General features: G+C 41.6%; 1 protein-coding gene across 8 annotated transcripts in view; it reads right to left on the minus strand.

The window, feature by feature from the left end:
- Positions 1 to 21912, minus strand: part of LOC121875198 (rap guanine nucleotide exchange factor 2-like) — a 111963-nt gene that overhangs the window by 31218 nt on the left and 58833 nt on the right. For 6 of the 8 annotated variants that reach the window (XM_042379692.1, XM_042379665.1, XM_042379680.1 and 3 more), the window contains 4 exons: positions 6257 to 6703; positions 3567 to 3722; positions 946 to 1085; positions 432 to 705 (listed from right to left, as the gene is read on the minus strand). In XM_042379692.1, coding sequence (XP_042235626.1) covers positions 432 to 705; positions 946 to 1085; positions 3567 to 3722; positions 6257 to 6703 — 1017 coding nt within the window. Of the gene's footprint in view, positions 1 to 431; positions 706 to 945; positions 1086 to 3566; positions 3723 to 6256; positions 6704 to 9871; positions 10022 to 21912 lie in introns of those variants that run through there. The other 2 variants (XM_042379684.1, XM_042379673.1) reach the window with 2 other exon arrangements.

A 21912-nucleotide genomic window follows, 5' to 3' on the forward strand; every position in this document is an offset into this window, starting at 1 on the left:
AAGAGTTAACACAATAAGATAAAATACGTACAGTAAAAAAATGTTCGTTACACACATACAATCTTTAAAAAGCCTTCATAAAACTACAGGCTACACAGATTTCTCTCATAGCAAATTAAAGGATAGTATTTAGGATAATGTATAGTAATAATTTTTCATATGCTCTCATTAATGAATGCAATGTACTGCAATTATATGTTATATGTCAATTAGAATTTTATATACCATTTGAGTTGTTGTCACCCAAGACTATTACTGTATATGTATTGGAGTCTTTCCATAACTGTGATTCAATTCCTCTCCTAATCTGAAACTGAGGTATATCCATGCAGCCCACTAATATTTCCCAATAATAGTTTTATTAGCTTTATCCATAAGAGTAGTAGTTCAAGATACAAATACTGTACTGAAACATACAAAGTCTAACAAACCTTGATGACAATATTTCCTTTCCTGTTGCCTGCATCTATTGGTCTCTGTTCAGTTATCAAAACCAGTACTCCATTTTCTTCAATACGACGAATGTTTTCTTCCGACTGGTGCAGTATGCGATAGTAGTCAGTCTGACGGATGCAGACAAACTGGCAATCATCCACTTTGGAGCGCATGATACCCTGGTGGTACAGTTTCTCCATCGTTGGAGTGATGCCAAAGCTGGCAGAAGAGAAGGAATTTTTGGTGATCACATTTTGTCTCTTGACAAGACTGCAAAGAAAAATTGTACCATGCAAAAACTATTTATACATGTACATGCTCTATTCTTTCTGAAATTACTCAAACAATCTTAAGCTGGATTACAGAAAGTCTTCTGGAGAATAGTAGCTGTAGTACTCTGCTGCAAGTAAATTATTAGTCTAATGAATTTCATCAGATCATTAATAGGCAGCCGAGCATTTCCAGAGACATTGTGAAATCTAGCCTGTTGATCAAATAGTTTTGTGTTACCTGTCTCCTAAATGAAGCTCATGAACAGAGCCATCAAGCTGAGTTACTTCAACATGACCATTGATGATCACACTCCATGAGTCCAACTCCTCACCATGATTCATGAGAACTGTACCAGCTTCCTCAACTACTGCAAAAACCTGTAAAATAGGATAACTATTAGAGCAAGGAATTGGTGGATATTCTCTAATAATACATTAAATTGAGACGGTCTAGGGCGGCAAGTTCAAGTCTCTACCAATCTTTGCTGGTCCATCACCCAGGGCCAGATCCAAGGGGGGAGGGGGGGTTCCTGAGGGTCCGGACACCCCCCCCTTTCATAAAAAAATTCCCAATACTTTTTCTTTAATGCAGAATTGTACTCAGGCATTTTTGTATAATAAAAAGTAATTAATATTGACCTCAGAATACCTCTTAATATCAAGTGCACATGGCTTCAAAATGACCTCAAAATGCCAATGATATCGATCAGATTTCAAAAAATAATTGGGGGGTTACACTCCACTCCCCCACACAAAAAAAACCTCCCAACTGGTTGGGTTCACTGTGCTCGCCATGTTCCTCTACCCACAACTTCTTGAACCCCTCCCCCTTTTGAAATTCATGGATCTGCCCGTCACCACTCTTATTACGCCTTATTACATCACATCAAGCTGCCACTCTTAAGCACAAGAAGAACTATCACTGGGGCATTTAGGCATGAATGTGTGGAGCACACTAAGTTGGGGGGGGTTGGGGAACGAAGTAGGAGACACATGTGAAAAAGCGCAGAGAGGCAGGAATGAGTCGGCAGTATGCAGAGCCCTCTTGTGGCAAGAATTCACACCACGCCACTGCCCACCAAATTCAAAACAGCTCGGCCGCTCCTCCCCCAATCGTCGGATCTCCAGGGAATCAACGAAACTTGCGGGGTATTTCCCCAATATGTAATCGTCCGTTATGCGAATCAGCGGTTAATGGGACGTAAATTTTCAGGGTATACCTGTACTGTACTGTATTGTATTGCAATACACTTAATTTCATACCTAATAATTATTGATTATTTGTATTTAATTGTTTATTATAATCATATGACTTTCAATAATACTTTACTGTACATGTACTATACCTGTATAGGGTAGCATTGGGGGTCCAAGCATTAAAAAAATTTAAACTAAATTCAATTTTTACCTGCAGCTCATGCAGAGTGATATCAAATGCAATAAGGCTATCACTATTGCATGAATAAAATTTATTCTTTATTTCTACACTTCGTTTATATTTTCCATTTACAGCACCATTTTTCATTAACAAATAAGAGTTATAGCCTGTACAGATTATATGAAGTTGCACAAAGATATTAGAGTACAGTACTATACAAGGGGTACTGTACTATCTTCTTTCATCCAAAGTTCTATGAAAAGAATTTTATTTTTAACATATACAGGGTACAGTACAAACCCAAATGTGGGTTGTGAGCTTTTTTTTCAGTTTAAAAAATTTATTGACAAAGCTTGTGCCAATTTTCAGTGAGTTGCAATGACCCAGCAAAGTTATACTATTTGCCTATTATTTATTTAAACTCTCTAGGTCACCGGTACACAGTGGGAGCCTCCACCCACTTTATTTACTGCTAGTTGTGCAGTACCTTGATATCAAATTGCTAAATGATATGGCAATAAATTTGATCTGATAGTTAATTTTTTTAGTATCTGCATTTGAATTAATGGGTTGAAAAGTTCCGAGATATTCAGAATTGGGTTGCACTCAAAAAAATTTGAGAACCACTGATTGTAGAGTGATCTGACAGGTGTTAATCTGAGTTATAGCATACAACATCTAGGACACTTTCATTTATATTTTTGTATAAAAGCTCTACACCATAATTTCTTCTTTTCATGTAGGCACTTCTGCTTCAGATACCCAATTTATCAATCCAATCAAAAGTGATGAACCAACTCAAGAGGCTACAAAAGTACAAACAAGTACAGTAGTTTGTAAGATGGAACTGTTCTCTCAAGTACAGCATTTAATTTACTGATCACTCATGAAACATTGAGAAATTAGTTCTTGAAATACTGTACAGTACTGTATTCAACTTCACAAAGCTCCTATGAGAAACAGCAAATTTTATGTCATGCAATTTATTTGACATAATTCTCATCAGTTTTCTAAGTTTCATAAAAGACTCAAGTGGAGACTGACTTTTGTACTACAGTCCAGTATTACATTAAGGAATGATTAATGTGTAGAATTTCAACAACAAAATTATGTCAGCTTAATGGTACTGTATATCAATCTTCCAATGTGAAAATTATCAAAACTTAACAATGCATGTACTGTACTGATTTCTAGAATATACTTTAAATGGTGGGAAAAATGGTTTCCTTTGACTCAAGTACTGTAGTATGACTGAAACAATACTGTGTGTGTATATATATATATATATATATATATATATATATATATATATATATATATATATATATATATATATATATATATATATATATATATATATATATATATATATATATATATATATACACTACTGTATATGAGTGAGTGAGTGAGTGTGTAGTACAGTACAGTACAGTACAGTACAGTACATAATAAAGGAAAATACCTCCAGGGAGACCTACCATGGCGGAACACATAGCTTTCCTCACTGCCAGAGTCATGTTGGAGAAGGCTCGTAGTCGCTGTGTAAATTCCAACAGTACTTTTATGTCGTCCTCGGTGCGTTCACTAGGATCCTTCTCCAGGCACTCCCGCACCGCATCACGCACAGCTAAACTCTGTGGGGAACAGCAATTATTATTATTTTTTACGGGAATTAGCCCACCTGGGCACAGGTCGAATGACCCACAACAGGGCCTGGGGGATATAAATCTGTCACTCTGCTACTGGTAATAATTACATATATACTGTACACAGTAATTCTCAAGTAAAAGAATAATGTGCCAAGAAAAAAATCAGTCTAACCATGAGATGATATATACAGTACAGTATATAATGCAAAATTTAATAAAGTACAGTACTGTATACTGTATTGCATGTATGTGCAGTACCTGTAGTACATAAGATAGACTTCAAACAAGGTTTAGGACTGGGAGTTAACATAATTATTATTAATATGAGTAGTAGTAGTAGTATAATCATAACACGTTACAGCTGTAATGCAGCTATTATTTTTACAAAATACAGGAGTCGACAAAAACAAGTACAGCACAGTATGTATTTGTATGTGAGATGAAATAGCTGTAGAATCACACTGGCACCACATATAATAATGCACTAGGTATATCCCACACCATGAAATGGCAGTCAGTAATCGCCTCAAGAATGGTAGCATTAAAAATATGTCTTGCTTATCCCGACTTGTTTTGGTTTAATATCATCCTCTAAAGTGTGGTTAAGCAAGTTATAATTACCTAAAAGGCTGCTTTATAACACACTCTCAACAAATACTACTTGAACATAGTTAGGGATCATGTGCAGAGTAGAAAAAGAAGTTTGTTTGTGACTTAAGGGGCTATCTGTATCTCAATCTTGTTCATCCTAACTTAATATCCTTGAAACAGGAAGTGTGGTATTTCCGGGAACCAGAAACAGACCCAGTGCATCACCTGCTAGTACACCAAAGTACTATACAGTATATATATACAATAGACAGTGTAGACCATTTCACTTTTTAGGTCACGACCTCATCACTACAGTTTTGTGAAAACAGTTACTAAATACAATTCAAAATATAATTAACTTAATTGGAATTATGTATTTGAGTTTCCATATGAATACTATACATGGTAGGCGACATTTGAAAGGTAACATGAACCAAACTACTGTACAGTATAGTACATCATTTTATTCATCTACTTAAAAAAAATTAAGATCGTTAAGTTTGGTTGCTTAGGTTAGTTTATATTATGTTCTTGTTGATATAATATTTAACTAACTCTGTCTTCTTCACACATTGCCAATATGTCGTTCAACAACTTACTCCAGGCTGCCTTTTCATGTATATTTAACACGATTCTAAGAGACCTGTTCATGTAATAAGAAACAGAGTGGAAATTTATTTAATAAATTTTGAAATAAATGTCTAGTATGGGTTAAAACCTAAAAGACTGCCTGATCCACAAAATAGGTAACACCTTTAATTTCAGTATTTATAGGAAACCTACTAATGTGTGTTCATACATTCATTATTATTCTGCCCACCATAATAGTCAAACAGTCAGTAGTTTCATCAATGTTTTTACGTGCTCTAAGAATATGCAGTCCGGAATTTATTGATGAGGAATATAAATATATCTATAATATTGGCTTGAACCTTAAGTACCCTAGGTCTTATATAGACAAATGCCTTAACATTACTAAGAAATCTTTTTATAGAACTGATCCTAAGCCTTATGACCAGAACATTGTGAATTACACGTAAGCGCTTGGGAACTTCGTGTTTTCTTCTTTCCTTGTGGTTATCAGCATATACCTAGATCACGCGCACCTACAGTGATTTACTTGCATATATATATATATATATATATATATATATATATATATATATATATATATATATATATATATATATATATATATATATATATATATATATATATATATATATATATATATATATATATATATATATATATATATATATATATATATATATATATATATATATATATATATATATATATATATATATATATATATATATATATATATATATATATATATATATTACCTCAATGTAATTATCATGAAGATGTGAATTATATTTTTCTTCTTTTGGTTATCAGCATACGATCAGTGATTTGCTTGCTATATATATATATATATATATATATATATATATATATATATATATATATATATATATATATATATATATATATATATATATATATATATATATATATATATATATATATATATATATATCTATCACATGCTTCATTTAAAATTTAAACTGAGAATCTCACATGAGAATACTAATACAGTAACTACTAGGTATTTTTTTTTACATGAACCACAGAAACCCTCAGCGCTCGACAATAGTTGCCAGTTATCTAGCATTATTTACTACACTATCAGTACAGTACTGTACTATGAATGTTGTGGAGCGCTTCATAAGTTGAAGGATTATGTGAGAGTTACAGTAGGTTTGGGCTGGATAGATGAACACCCTAAAATCAACAGGTTATCACCAAAAAATGATGTTTGCTTGAAAGGGTTTTAACGAAACAGTTTTTTCGTCTGCTTTAAAAGTATTTAACCCTATCATTTCAATGAGTTAGGATACCTGTGACTTGCAGTGTCTTACCTCAATGCTTTCAGCCAAGTCCTCTTCGTCAGAATCTACGGCACTTTCTGTCAAGCCTGACAAGTCAACGTCATCAGGCTCGAGGGAGGATTGCAGCGAGTGGCACATGGTGTCGGAGCCAGAATAGGCGCTGGAGGTGTCAGATCCGTCACGCACAGAGGAGCCCACACTTCCGCGACTCCTAGCACCTCGCAGGATAGCGCTACCTACCAGGTCGGGCAGGTAGGTATCATGGTGGGAGTGGTGGTGGTGCGGGACATGGTGGTGATGGTGATGCTCAGGGTCATACTGGTGGTGGTGGTGGCCAGGTGGAGGGGGAGGCGCTCCCCGACCCACCGGCCTGATGGTGATCTCATCCTGCTCCAGAGCCAATAGCTTCTCTAAGTTCATGGCGTTACACGACACCCGCTGCCCAGGACGCATCAACTGCACGTCTGGGTAGTCAATCTGCATAAACACAAACAAAAACATATTAAAACCAATATTCATCAACCTAAATACATAGCATCAACCCATCACATCATACTGTACACACTACACCTGTATTATAAATGGAGACGTGACATCATAGTTACTCACATTGTAAATCACCAACAATAAAACACTCTTCAGCTTAAGGAAGATGACTGGCCCACCGCTGTTTTTTCATAAAAAAACAATTTTAAAAATGTCGCAATTTCACTATATTTTATGGTGGACACTGATGTAGTTTTGGAAAATGTATTTAAAAAGTGCTTATTTCTCAATTAAACCAAACTGAGTTGAAAAGAAAAACAAGGGGCAGAAGTGTTGTTGGAAGACCTCACCAACTTAACCAAAGAAATCTACCTAACCTTACCTAACTTTCTAGCTAATAGACGTACACTGGTGTTGATCAGATTCAGAGCGTCAATATGATTGGCTGTTTACATACGGAGATGCTGCATCACCGCCACATAACAGCCGAGAAGACAAAGTATTGTGCGCCTAGGCACCTAATTATCTACCAAATGAATCATTTTCCAAAGAAATGATTATCATATCAGAACTCACTGATGAAAATGTATAGTAAGAAAATAAACATCAAAACAAATAATGCGTCGGCGGGTCAGTCATCAATATTAGCCAAGTATTATAATATATTGCACGATTAAAATATCATTACAGTAATTTAAATCATAACTTTAGATTAACACCGACATTGCAAGAATTGCATTTCTGTTCAAAGTCAATGGCAGAAGATGTCTAAATAAAGCAAACTTTGGCAACTAACTTTCCTGGGGTCATCAACATATTTATCACCCCTTACAACAATATTCACTCACCTCTGTTTCTAACTACATCACTACCTTCGTCTTTTTTTAAGTATGGTGTACTGGCCAAACCTACTTTCAATATACACTTGCTAATTTATACTACCCTTCAGAGAACACATCCACCACACCTCTGGGTCCATCCAAGTAAAATAAAACTTAATGGCCTGACACACACACACACACACACACACAGTACAAAATGGCCTTGGGGTCACAATGGATTAAGCTTCAAGTTAACCCTTACATCAAACCTTACTCCAAGTTAAGACCCTCCCCCTCCCTATTAACCTTCAGAAGCTGCCAACACTGCTCGAAAGTGATTCTTAACATTTTTACAAGTTATAAAAGGTTAAGTAAGGTTAAGGTTTTCAAAGGTTTGTGTGGAAGATATTGGAAGCATATTGTGTTGTCTGTGGTAGACCCTGCTGCCATATGACATCTCAAAGACTGTGACCAGGTCCCAGGTTGGTGCCTCATTAACACACCTGCAGGGTCTCAATTGTCTCTCTTACTATTGACAACACAACATACTGTACATAAATCGTTTCTCACTATTTATCTTTCTTTTTAATGGTCCTTCATTATTATTACTATTATTATTATTATTATTTAATATTTTTATTTAATATTTTTTTATTATTTGTTTTTATTCATTATTACAGTATTATTATTTTTCCTTCAGGACCTGATGTAGGTCATTGACCTGTGCCCTGGTGTGCGAATCCAAAAAATTTTATTTATATATATATATATATACATATATATATAATTTTTTAATTATTATTATTAGTAGTAGTAGTATTATTATTACATGTTCGCCCCCCAGGCTCCGATGTGGGTCAGTGACCTGTGCCTGGGTGGGCTAATCCCCGTAAAAAAATAAATAAATAAATGTATTTTACCCTACATTTTCCTACAACTTCAAAGCTCTGCCAACTTTGAACAACTAATATTATGAACAATTTTAGCAGTTAAAATACTTGAAAAATGTCAATTTCTGACAAAAACGTTTAAGAATAAACAAAGTTTATCTATTTTTCTCTTTCTCCCGATATAAGACTCAATATATAAGTGGGTGTTGGCAATAATTAAATACCTCCCCCCTTGAGAGCTCAACGCCAGTAATTTATTGATGGCAAGACCTTGGACACTACACAGGCACAGAAGGGTGACCACAATCCTGCTCCCCAGGTCAAAAGACACAGATCAGAAGGGCTTGTAGAGACATGTACAGAGCTCCGGGTTTCTTCATCACAGCACCCGCACCAGACTTCTCAGACTGTACCAAATCGTCGCAGAAGGTTAATAATGGAGGGTGAGAAGTGAGGGCCAAGATGTTAGATAGGGCACGAGACTAAGTCATGAGGGTTGTGTATGAATGACTAACGACAACACCACCGCCACTATACACGTCACATCCCACGACACAAATAGTGAGCCTTTCTCAGTAAGTGACCTACAGCTGGCGCTATTAAAAGCAATAATTTCGTTCAACATATATAAATAATTAAAAAAAAAGACCTGGCTAAGTAGAAAAAAGTTAACATTGCCACATCCTATACATAAAAAACAAACAAATGTATTGTCACTTTCACCTAGTCGATTATCCAAGGGAACAGTTTGCTTGTTTACCTCTACACGCGTTTTGTGATCTCAATATGAAAAAAACTAACATTTTGATTTTCACATATCGGTTTATGACAAGTCACTCGCTGGTCATTCACAGGACGCTCACAGGTCACTCGTAGCACATTCATTGGGCACTCGCAGGACATTAACCATACACTCACAGTACACCCCAGAGGACATACACCATACACTCACAGTACACTCAGAGGACATTCATCATACACTCACAGTACACTCAGAGGACATTCACCATACAATTACAGTACACTCACCATACACTCACAGTACACCCCAGAGGACATACACCATACACTCACAGTACACTCAGAGGACATTGACCATACAATTACAGTACACTCACCATACACTCACAGAACACTCAGAGGACATTCACCATACACTCACAGGACACTTGTCTTACACTCACAGTACACTTACAGGACACTCACCATACACTCACCGAACACTTGCCATACACTCACAACACACTTGCCATGCACTCACAGGACTGAACTGTTAGGTAATATTATGGAAGCCAAAACGTCCTATAAGGAAAAAATGCACACGTAACAAGAATTATTTTTACACAACTGACAGTGGGAAAACAGTGTATGTTTATGCGCATCAATGCATGTTTATATATATACATGACGTGTAGGGAACCAGTTGAGTCAATCTGAAGTCCACCTACCCATGGACAATAGCATTCAAAAGGTGTGACGGTGAGGTTGGGCCACGATCTTGTCTCCGTCGCCCAGGGCCCACGAATCCCTAACTGGTCGAGATAATAACTACCGCCTGCCTGTAGCCGCCGCGCTCTCCTCATCCTCACCCCCATCAGGTGAAGTGAATCAAGTGAGGAGGCTGATGGTCGTCTTTCCTTCCACATGAATTTCAACATGGCTGTTGCATGGCTTGCACCTTAGACGAGTATCAGTTCTCATATATAGATATTTCACCGTTATGTCCTATATTCATCACTTACTCAGACGCCCTGAATATTTTGCGCGACGTCCAGTTCACACTAACACATTGAAATTACTTTTATCAATTGGCTTAACCACTAAACACTCTGCAGCTATCCTGTATCACCAACTAGGCACAGGACAGAATATTGAACCCGTTATTTATGGAACAGTCTCACATTCATCTAATATTCAAATTCATTATTTCATGTTCATATATTATTTAAATAAAATATTTTCAGGTCCAACTTTTATTTAAGTTTAATATTGCTACACCTGTGGACCCCAGCACCACCTAAGGTGACGAGAATGTACAGTCACACCTGGCTGTGTCCTCACATTACATATTTCCAAGTGACGTGCTTGTTTCTCGTGTCACAGTTTGCCTAGTATACATCCACCAACCACTGTCGCTACACTACTGAAGTCCACGAGCTTTGCTCCGGACGCATCATTATCATGTAGCGATAAAAGTCTACGCATGAGCTTCCCCCCACCCCCCCCCTTCTGCTGGGTACTCCTGCTTATGCGTACATGTACGAGTACGCGCCAAGGCAACGCTCACTCGACACCAGAGATGCTGCACAATACCATCCGCTATGTGCACATGACTGGATTTTTTCTCCGATTCACTGGCACAGAAATTCCTGGGAATGGCCATGTGCCTTACAGTTGTTAAAATATAATCTGCTCACTTGCAGCCCTTGAAGGCAAAAACATCGGAAATACTGGAAAGAAAACCAAATTACATTATGAATTACTTCATAAACATTTAATACCCATCTTAACAAAAACTAGTCGTCCAGTCTTAAGACAGTTAAACCAAACCAACATGGTAAAATTAAAAAAAAAAAAAGATCACGTGAACCCTAGGCACTCCAGCTACCTGGGAGAGGGGGGGGGAGGGTTAAGCTTATATTGGGTTAGCTACCGTTAGCACTAGGGTGTTTTATCAACAGGTGAAACAAGCTGGAGTATAATTTTCACGTGATACATAACAAAACGCCAATGTTATCTAAAATTGTTTTCTGAAACAAACAAACAAACTGGTTCACAATAAAAAAAAGATACAAGGGGGGGTGACCAGATATATCAAACAATTCTCTTTCCTGCTTGTGATAAGTTTGCTGAGGTGAGATCACCAAGCTTTGCACACACAAACAAAGGCAATGCAGATATAATGGTAAAGGGCAATGCATCATTATAAAGGGTGCATAGCAAGGGCAAGGCATCATTAAAGGGGTGTATGGCAAGGGCAAGACATCCTTTAGGAGTGTATGGAAAAGGCAAGGCATCATTTAAAAGGCATATGGCAAGGGCATGGCATCATTTGAAGGGTATAAGACAAGAGCAAGGCATCATGTTAACAGTCCTGGCAGTCACGATATATCCGTCGTGACGGAAATTTCTTTACAGACAGGTTAATCAACACCGTGTGGCGAGCGGGTCCTTTAGTCTCTTTTGTGATGATTCCCATGAAGGACGCCGGTGCCAGGGTGTCCTCAGGCAGCTACCATAATGACCAAAAACACTCCTTCATTATTTTTTCTCCACCGAAACTATCACAAGAACAAGAAATTCAATGTACCGAGTGAGTATCTACCACCATACGCATTTAGGGAAATTTCACTTACACAGAGGCAACGTGGTTCAGCATTTTCATTGGTGGTAAACACTCACCTCACAGTAATTTACGTTGGAGGACAGCACCGAGCAGGCCCCTCCATCACTATCATTGTTTTAACTCTCATCGTAATATATACCGTACACTGAAGGTTTAGACACCTCATGTTAGGTTAGGGTAGGAATATGTTGGGTCTCGTTTTAGGGGCTCTGACTGTGAACAGAAAACGTGCTGCAGCGGAGGGGGACGGGGGGCCAGCACCGATGAGGAGACTGGACGCCCACTGGGCAGACCCAGTGAAATGTCTTCTTATATTAATTTTAATGAAATGAAAATAAATTACTGAGTTTCAGGATACTGTATGAACGCTCAGTGATGCATTGAGATGTGCATTTCTGCATTCTGGTGTCTGGGGGCAACCAAGTTGAACGTCTGGGATGAATTAAACGTCACTGTTGCCGTTAACGTCTAGTGTCTGTCCAACCACTCATTTCCCTCGAAAGTGACACCCCTCTTCTCCAGAGAACACTTGTCGTCTTGCTGGAGCACCCCTCGGCAGAGATGGTCCCTGACGGCACTGGGTCTGTCAAGGTGAGAGACCTGGGGAGTGTGGGAGGAACCTGGGAGTGTGGGGGAGCGTATCACAAACATCCTCTCCAACACACACAACCCTCAGCCGGCTGACCAACCCTCCATCCCTCTCCCCCTGCACTGCTGCCCAATTAACTTCATTTACGTGCAGTTGTCTGGCGTAACACTCGATGCTGCTGGCCGACTCTCTACAGTAGTGTACATATTCTTAAGATTTGTCCGTATGTTTGAACGTTCTTATACAGTACATGTGCAATGAATTTACAGGAGCAAACGTGCCAATCGAGATACAGGGAAGCTACCGTGATGAGTATGTGTAGGCTACATTCAATCGCAAGTTAAGGGACAATTTTGTTGTTTTTTCAGCAAATGGCAAAAGCGCGGGAGATTGAGGAAGTTTCCATTGCACGGGAGAAAGAGCCTGTCAGTGACGTGCTATATCTGCCCAGTTACTAATTACTCTTCCATTATTTCAATTTGGAAACCGTGATCTTAATATACCTCGCCGGTCTGAAGAGTGGAAATAATCAAAGTTAGATAAGAAAAGATTAAAAGCAGGAAAAGAAAACAGGAAGAACAAACAACATTGACTAATGATATAAACTGACAAATAATATTCAAACCAGTTTTTCATTTTATTCGTAACCGGAATTATTAACAGATATGAAACACTTTAATGAGCAGTGACAAAGTCCGGGAAGGACGAGAAGGGTACAAAAATGGCCCGGCTACTTCACTCCCAGTCTACTGCCGCGTAAATGTCGTAGGCAGGTGACGCAAGCGGCTCTCCTCCTCCACAGGAACTACCACACTACCACACCTTACCACTCTACTACACCTCACCACACTACCACGCTTCACCACACTACCACCCTTCACCACACTACCACGCCTCACCACACTACCACGCCTCACCACACTACCACGCCTCACCACACTACCACGCCTCACCACACTACCACGCCTCACCACACTACCACCCTTCACCACATTACACCACATTACCACGCTTCACCAAACACCAACAACCACATCACTAGTCACCTCACCACACTCCAACAACCACATCACCACTCACTTCACCACATCCCATCCTGGGGAGGGAGGGGTGGTCATGGTTAAGGTTTGTGATGCAAGTTTTCACTAACGTTCACCACACTTGATCCATTACTCCTTATTTAACCTGACCCCTTCCCGATTCCCTCCACAGTAGGAACCCTTCACTATAGGGTCCCTCCACTGCAGGGTCCCTCCACTGTAGTCCCTCCACTGTAGGAACCCTCCACTGCAGGGTCCCTCCACTGTAGGAACCCTCCACTGCAGGAACCCTCCACTGCAGGGTCCCTCCACTGCAGGGTCCCTCCACTGTAGGAACCCTCCACTGTAGGAACCCTCCACTGCAGGGTCCCTCCACTGTAGGAACCCTCCACTGTAGTCCCTCCACTGTAGGAACCCTCCACTGCAGGGTCCCTCCACTGTAGGAACCCTCCACTGCAGGGTCACTCCACTGTAGGAACCCTCCACTGCAGGGTAGGGTCCCTCCACTGCAGGGTCCCTCCACCACTGCAGGGCACTCCACTGTAGGGGTCCCTCCACTGCAGGGTCCCTCCACCACTGCAGGGGTCCCTCCACTGCAGGGTCCCTCCACCACTCCTCCACTAGGAACCCTCCACTGCAGGGTCCCTCCACCGGGTCCCTCCACTGCAGGGTCCCTCCACTGTGAACCCTTCACTGCAGGGTCCCTCACACCCTCAGGAACCCTCCACTGTAGTCCCTCCCACTGCAGGGTCCCTCCCTGTAGGAACCCCCCACTGTAGTCCCTCCACTATAGAAACCCTCCACTGCAGGGTCCCTCCACGGCAGGGTCCCTCCACTTAAGGGTCCCTCCACTGTAGGAACCCTCCACTGTGGTCCCTCCACTGTAGGAACCCTTCACTGTATTCCCTCCACTGTACGAACCCTTTACTGTAGGAACCCTCCACTGTAGTCCCTCCACTGTACGAACCCTTTACTGTAGGAACCCTCCACTGTAGTCCCTCTACTGTAGGAACCCTCCACTGTAGTCCCTCCACTGTACGAACCCTTTACTGTAGGAACCCTCCACTGTAGTCCCTCCATGGTAGGAACCCTCCGCTGTAGGGTCCCTCCACTGTAGGAACCCTCCACTGTAGGGTCTCTCCACTGTAGGAACCCTCCACTGGAGGGTCCCTCCATGGTAGGAACCCCCCACTGAAGGGCCCCTCCATTATAGGGACCTTCCATTCAAGGTTCCCTCCATCGTTAATTTGGTCTTCCTTTCATACAATTAATATACTGTACACTAGGCATCTCCTACCCAAATACAATCACTACATTCTAGCCTAAATACAACCAAAAAACCCTAACCAAAATACACCCATTACATCCTGCCCCCCCCCCCACACAAAAAAATATTCAGTGCAGTCTGCAAAATGCAGACAATATACCTTAATGAAAATATAATAAATATATTACAGTTTTTCATAACGCAACATGAGGAAGCCTCTAAGTGTGACTCAGGTACAGAAACGCTGACATGTGTACCGTGGTGTGGGGGAGGGCGTCGTGGATAATTGTGCTTAAACTATAATACTTACTGAGGGCTGGATGAACACCTTGTCAGCGTGAAGATTTAAAGATATATATATATATATATATATATATATATATATATATATATATATATATATATATATATATATATATATATATATATACTGTATATATATAACTGACGGAAGAGAGAGAGGTGGAGGTAGACAGGTACTCAGTAAATACGACACTTCTCTCGTCATCCAAGTCAAAATTTCAATTCGCTGTATTACAATTCCACATCTTAAAAAGAAGCCCAACACCTACATGGCAAAGCTGCTTATCCAACACACTGGAAATTTCCTTGTGACAACTGTCTACCAAGTCTGGACGTACGGACAGACACTCTGTGCAGTACAGCGGAGGACGTATACAACAACAAGCAAGTGGTTGTTCCCAGAGAAGAAGACCTACACCAGCATTACCACTTTCTTTTCATCCGTGGCCTTGACCTTTGACTTGTCGTTTTAAAATGCACTTATGTACAGTTTCACACAGACTACGGGACGTACACAATCAAACAGACGGATTACTAGAAGGATAAATATTCAATGCCCCGGAAAGTTTCTGGGAGGATTATAATCATGTTTTCTGAGAAAACATTGATTTTTAAAGAGGATAACACAGAGTGGAAAGCCTGACAGGTGATGCAGGTAGACTGTTACGTGTGGTCAAGGAGGAGAAGCCACTGTTCACGTCATTATCCCCTTGAGTACAATGACTTAATTCCTTGAATATAATAACGTTCTCCTTGGTCACAGCGTTCTGCTTGAGTACAACGTCTGTACTCCTAGAGTACAATTTTCCTCCCTGATTATAATGTCTTGACCTCTTGAGTCCAATGGCTTGACCCCTTGAGGACAATGTCATTATACTTAAGAGAATCGGTTATCGTACACAAGGTATTAAGTTATTATACTTATAAGAGATTAAATCACCGGCCTTAAGGGAGTAATACACTACACTCAGTGGGTTAAGAAATTCATTGTACTCATGGGGTTAAAATGTTCCGTTCATAAGCAGAAGTGACCCCTACTTTCACCAGTGACTCTGAACCAATATCCCAATGATACCGACTCGAAACCCGACCGATACTAGAGGTGAAACCCGACCGATGCCGAACCTGCCCCAAATCCAACATCCAAGGCGACAGGAGGATTCCCGGCGGGGCTGCGGAGGGGGGGGTTCTGGGTCACTCTATTCACGAGGCTCCAGTTGGGTCCCTGAGCCTTGGCAAAATATTCATACCAGTTACGCTAAGACTGCACTTACACAGTCTCACGTACCATTAGTATAGGTGAGGCTATCCTCATTCCCTACACACCCACTCACATCTACTACCCCCCCCACACACACACACTCACGTTCCCCACTCACATCCCCCCACACCACACCCGCCCTCATCTACACCACACCCGACCTTAAACTTAGACACAGGCACTGCAAACTGAAGCCTTGGGCAGTCCAACGGAACGAAGAGAGGAAGAGTCCGCGAGTGAGTGTGAAGATGAGAGGGGTCGTTTTTACTGTGGTGTGGAGACGGCAGTAGATGAGGGTACTGTGGTGTGGAGACGGCAGTAGATGAGGGTACTGTGGTGTGGAGACGGCAGTAGATGAGGGTACTGTGGTGTGGAGACGGCAGTAGATGAGGGTACTGTGGTGTGGAGATGGTAGTAGATGAGGGTACTGTGGTGTGGAGACGGCAGTAGATGAGGGTACTGTGGTGTGGAGACGGCAGATGAGGGTACTGTGTGTGGAGACGGCAGTAGATGAGGGTACTGTGGTGGAGAGGCAGTAGATGAGGGTACTGTGGTGTGGATAGATGAGGGTACTGTGATGTGGAGACGGCAGTAGATGAGGGAATTGTAGTAAGGGCGATGTGGTGAAGGGAGGGCTGTGTGTAGCAGGTGGGGGGGTGACGGTGTGGCAGGTGAAGGAAACATATATAATGTGTTTACTGATACTATACTGTTTGGATACTGGCTCACATGGCCTCTGCAATCTAGATTAGAGTCATGCCGTCATATATGTCTCGAACATGGTATATAATTATGCAGGTGGTATTTAAAAAGAAGCTAGTTACTTGGGTTTACCTACGCACTGATTACCGTCAACCGTCACCCCAAGAGGTACCGGGTAACTGACAGGACAAAAATAGGTTGTAAAAGTTACGAAAGTATAAAATTTCTGAAACACATTTATTTTAGTGTGTGTTGTGTGTGTGTGTGTGTGTGTACAAGAGGACAAGTAGATATTCTCTCCAGACGTACCTCAACCTGGGTATTGTATCATTAATATCTTCAGATAGTCATGAATTCCTCCAGAATATTATGCCACAGGTATCAATCGCTGACAAGCGGTATAACACAGCATTCTTTCTAAAGTAGTTGTTGTCTCCAGTTAATCCTCCGTGGGTCGTCCAGATGGTGAATCTGACAACCGGGGGCCGCTGTGCACCATGTCATCCTCGGCTCATTCGGCATGCGGACAAGAACCTTCCATTCCCATGACTTTTACCCGGTCGGGGTCACCAGAAGGCAACAGCATCATCTCCAAACACCGCAACACTCCACACCATTCCGGAATGTGTGTGTGTGTAATCTGAATTGTTAAGTCAATTCCCTGTTGAAATCTCGTCAAGAAACAAAACTAGACAAAACTTAATTAACTCAATAAAACCTTTACTTCCTCCGCGGCAGAGAGAGAGAGAGAGAGAGAGAGAGAGAGAGACTAGCACACGTCTCACGTTCATCCATGTCAACAGTGGTGACGACCATCAGCTGTCAGATCGTGGGGAACATTTATAAACCTGTATATAAACTAAATTGACACACCCTTACAGCAGCTAATTTTACGCGCTCTAGACTACGGAGCCATAGAGAGTAATTTTTATGGGTGAGTGACCTTCATGCTCGAACTTGACCTTGGCACCCTTAAGGGGGATATAAACATATCAGCTCTCATCGGTTTTTTCCGCCTGAAAAGCACGGAGAGAGACACAAACGGAGGAGACGACTGTTTTATTGTTCTGGGGACGAAAATTCACACCACAAAGTTGACTTATGAGCGAAGGGCCGATGAGCTTCCATCAGCGAATTAAAGAAGTAAAATTATCCTGAAAATTAATGGTATATACATCAGCAACAGGGCTATTTTTTTTACTCTACAAAAAACAACACGATTCCCATGCTGGTGGTGAGCGCCGCCTGTACCACCTAATTACACGGTGCTCCGGATCACCCCACCAACACAAAGTTAACAGGTTGTGGTGAGAGAGAGGACGGGACGCTCACCTGACTCGTCTCTCCGACAGGTGAAGCCTTAAACCCTAAGGTGCGTAATGTGTGACCAGGCTTTGTCCACACTACCTTCATATGGCTTTATCATCTAGATATGGCGGTGCACACGACCACCAACACCAAGAAATCTTTTTAACATCGTTGAGACCATGTCACAGGTCACGTTGCACCCTGACAACGTTAACACACCGACAACCACAAACTAGGGTACGTAGCACAAACTTGCTCACACCACACGCCCACTTCAAAAGATAGGTAGCGCCACCATTATGTCTCTCTCTCTCTCTCTCTCACACACACCACAAAAAACACAAGGCCACAAAGACCCCCCCCCACACCTGACAGAGCACACTGACAGTAGCTGCACACACGCACGCGCACACACACACACACACACACACGGGGCCAGGGGTGTAATAAAGGAGGTGGCCACTCAGCAATATGGCCAACGAGATGAGATGAAAAGACACATGGCCAGCCTGATGATGGACTGATCCGCTTAAACAGTTGAGGAGAAGGCGAGAAGAATAACGAGGGGAGGGGAGAGATATGAAATTAAAATGACTAAGAATTCAGCAGTAGAGTTGGCGAGGAACAGGGAAAGTTAAATACAGGTAGTATGTAGAAATGAGTTTGAGTTCTGGTGGTAAGTGATGATAATGATGTACGGGGGGATATGGAGGAACGCAGGCTGGGAGACACGTAAGGCAGGCCGCCCACTGTATCTAATCAATCATATTAGCGATTGAGGGTGAGCGAGGGAAGACCGCTGGCTTCATCCTCGGTATCGTCGTCACTCCGTCCACTTCCGGGTGCCAGATTAAGTGAGCGCCCATGCCCAACACCACAAATTAAGAGCCTTACTGTAACTAGCAGCACGGCCCAGATTTGCTTGGAGTACACGGCTGGCTACCTAAGTCCCGGCAAAAGCAGCGCGGCTTACTGTAGTTGTGTGTATTCGCAGATGAGGTTTTTTCTAGAAACGAACGGCTGGCGCTGACTATAAAGTAAGAGATATCCAGGTGTTTTACATTCATGGTGGTGCATTACATTGCTCTTATTACAAATTGGTTCGTAATTAATCATCAGTATAGCAAAATTCAGACATTTTTCCTCAGATAAGTTAGCATACAGCTCGCCCCGTCCTGGTACCTTGAACCGGAAATAGGCTTAGTGGTTTACTCAGCAAAAATAATGAAAGGTTTCAGCATTTACCTGACTTTTTGCGCCATTACAGGGAAAGGAGGCGGGGTTGAAAAATAAGCTTGTTTCGTTAATCCCGTAGAAATCTGGTGGTCCGTGGTCCAGATCACGCGGAACCACCAGATAACAGTATTAGGCTCCTTTGGTGAAGCTCCACGGGACACTTGCTTAGTCCAGCTTTATTCACGTAGCGTGTAGGAGAAACCAAGAGTACAAGGGGATATACACCACTTACGCCTCCTCTACCTAAAGATGGCCTCGTGAGGTAAACAGACCACTGAAACAGACTGTCGCTCTAGCCAAAGCCGCCACGGAGAGGGGCCTTGTCGAGTGGAGGGACGACAACTAGAGCTTCATGGCGGATTACTACACTCCCCTCAGGACAAGGCCGGTGGGTCAATAGGTGAAGTTGTGCGTGTTTCTTCTCGGCTTTCCGATTTTAGTTTAATTAGGAGAGACTTCATAAGGTTTTTGTCGTAAGCTAAATTACCTTGACACCAAATTTCCCTACTACTGTCATGCCCGACACAAACTTTCCCTACCACTCATGCCCGACACAAACTCTCCCTACCACTCATGCCCGACACAAACTCTCCCTACCACTCATGCCCGACACAAACTCTCCCTACCACTCATGCCCGACACAAACTCTCCCTACCACTGCCCTTTAGCTCTCTACCACTCCTTGCCCCAGCACAAGCTCTCCCTACTCATGCCGACACAAGCTCTCCCTACCTCCTTGCCCGGCTTTAATCTCCTCATGCCAGCACAAGCTCGCTACCCACTCATGCCCGACACAAACTCTCCCTACCACTCATGCCCGACACAAACTCTCCCTACCACTCATGCCCGACACAAACTCTCCCTACCACTTGATGAGAGAACTGGACAAGTACTCGGTAGACTCATCAGAGGATACAAATGAGCTCGAAAAATTAACCCAATTGACGCACGAAATGAAATCCACGCGAGTACAGTCTCTTGACCTGCTGCAAGCTTTCCGGGGGTAACACTTATTATACGGTGGCGGCGGTGTTCTCTGATGACGAAGAGCAAGAAAACTAATCCAACTACCCAAGGGGAACATAGCAACATCAAAGGGGAAACTTGTATTGGCTGCTAAAGAAACTGTTGAGAACAATGAGGTGGTGGCTGAGAGAAACACACACACACGTCAAAGTGCCGATATACAGCCTAGTCAACTCTCGATAATCCAGGTAAATAACAGTTAAACTTTAAAAAAAAGAAGTTGTTTACAAGTCTGGTAAATTACCGATATGAAATATATATATATATGATAAATACCCGATTAATCCAATATGAACTATTATCCAGCCTCTAAATCGGGTGCTTTCTCATACTAAACCAAACTCGGCAATCTGGCTACGTTACCAGCCTCATTAATATAATATGCAACTGACTGCAGTGCCTTCGGTGACGGTGGTAGCCCAACGAAGGGGTTCATTGACAAGGGCCATGATGACAGTAAACTTGACCTCGGTACTAGCTCAGCCAGACTGATCCTTGTGGCATCCAACCCGGCCAAAACAACTGACCAGCCACCCTCACTACTACCCCTCTTCCATTACCTATCTTACCTTACTCAGTATACTACACATCAGTTCGCTACGATATGTTCACTCCACGTCTGCTTTGATTATTCCACTTCTTTCATCGGTTCGCTAAGATCATCCCACTCTACTGCAGTTCGCTACTATCACTCCACTTCCCCAGCCTTAGTAAGCAAGATGTACGTGAGTTTGTTCGGTAACTACACAACTACCTCCTCAACTTTCATAAGGAGCAGAGCAAATTGTTACTGTCTCATCAACAGCAGTATATATATCACCCACTAGCGCCAATAGAAACTTACACTAGCACCCTCCCCTTGGCTAATAGCACATTTACACACTATTTACTTCTGCATAAAAATCGCGCGTGAAATCCCCCGTGATGGTTCCGGCCGCCCAACCAGCGCTAAAAATATTATGATGATCAGCTGCTACTCGGTTCATTAATATTCACGCAAATGAGTTAACAAACAAAACAAACCCAACCCCCTAAAGCTGGCGTCAAATACCATTTATAGGGAAAATATTTCATTATATAATCACTCATAAAAATATGCATTACAACTAATTATTTTCATACACACGAAATCATTTAACTGTAAGGTACTGTACGATGATACTCGAAATTATAACAAAACAAAAAGTATTGTTGAAAAATACACCCAAATTATTATTTAATTTGAATATAAAATGTATTCTATAAGTGAATGAATTTACAGGCAAAACATACGATTGAGTCATCTGCCATATAAGCAGTTAATACATACGACCTGTATAATCAGTGTTTTGGGTCATGACTTTAACAAGTGACTGCAACTACCAACACCACAACGACCACATCCTAACCTGAGAACTGTCACACGATGCTG

This window comes from Homarus americanus, unplaced genomic scaffold (genome assembly GCF_018991925.1).
Source record: "Homarus americanus isolate GMGI-L3 unplaced genomic scaffold, GMGI_Hamer_2.0 scaffold14532, whole genome shotgun sequence".
Classification (NCBI taxonomy): Eukaryota; Metazoa; Arthropoda; class Malacostraca; order Decapoda; family Nephropidae; genus Homarus; species Homarus americanus.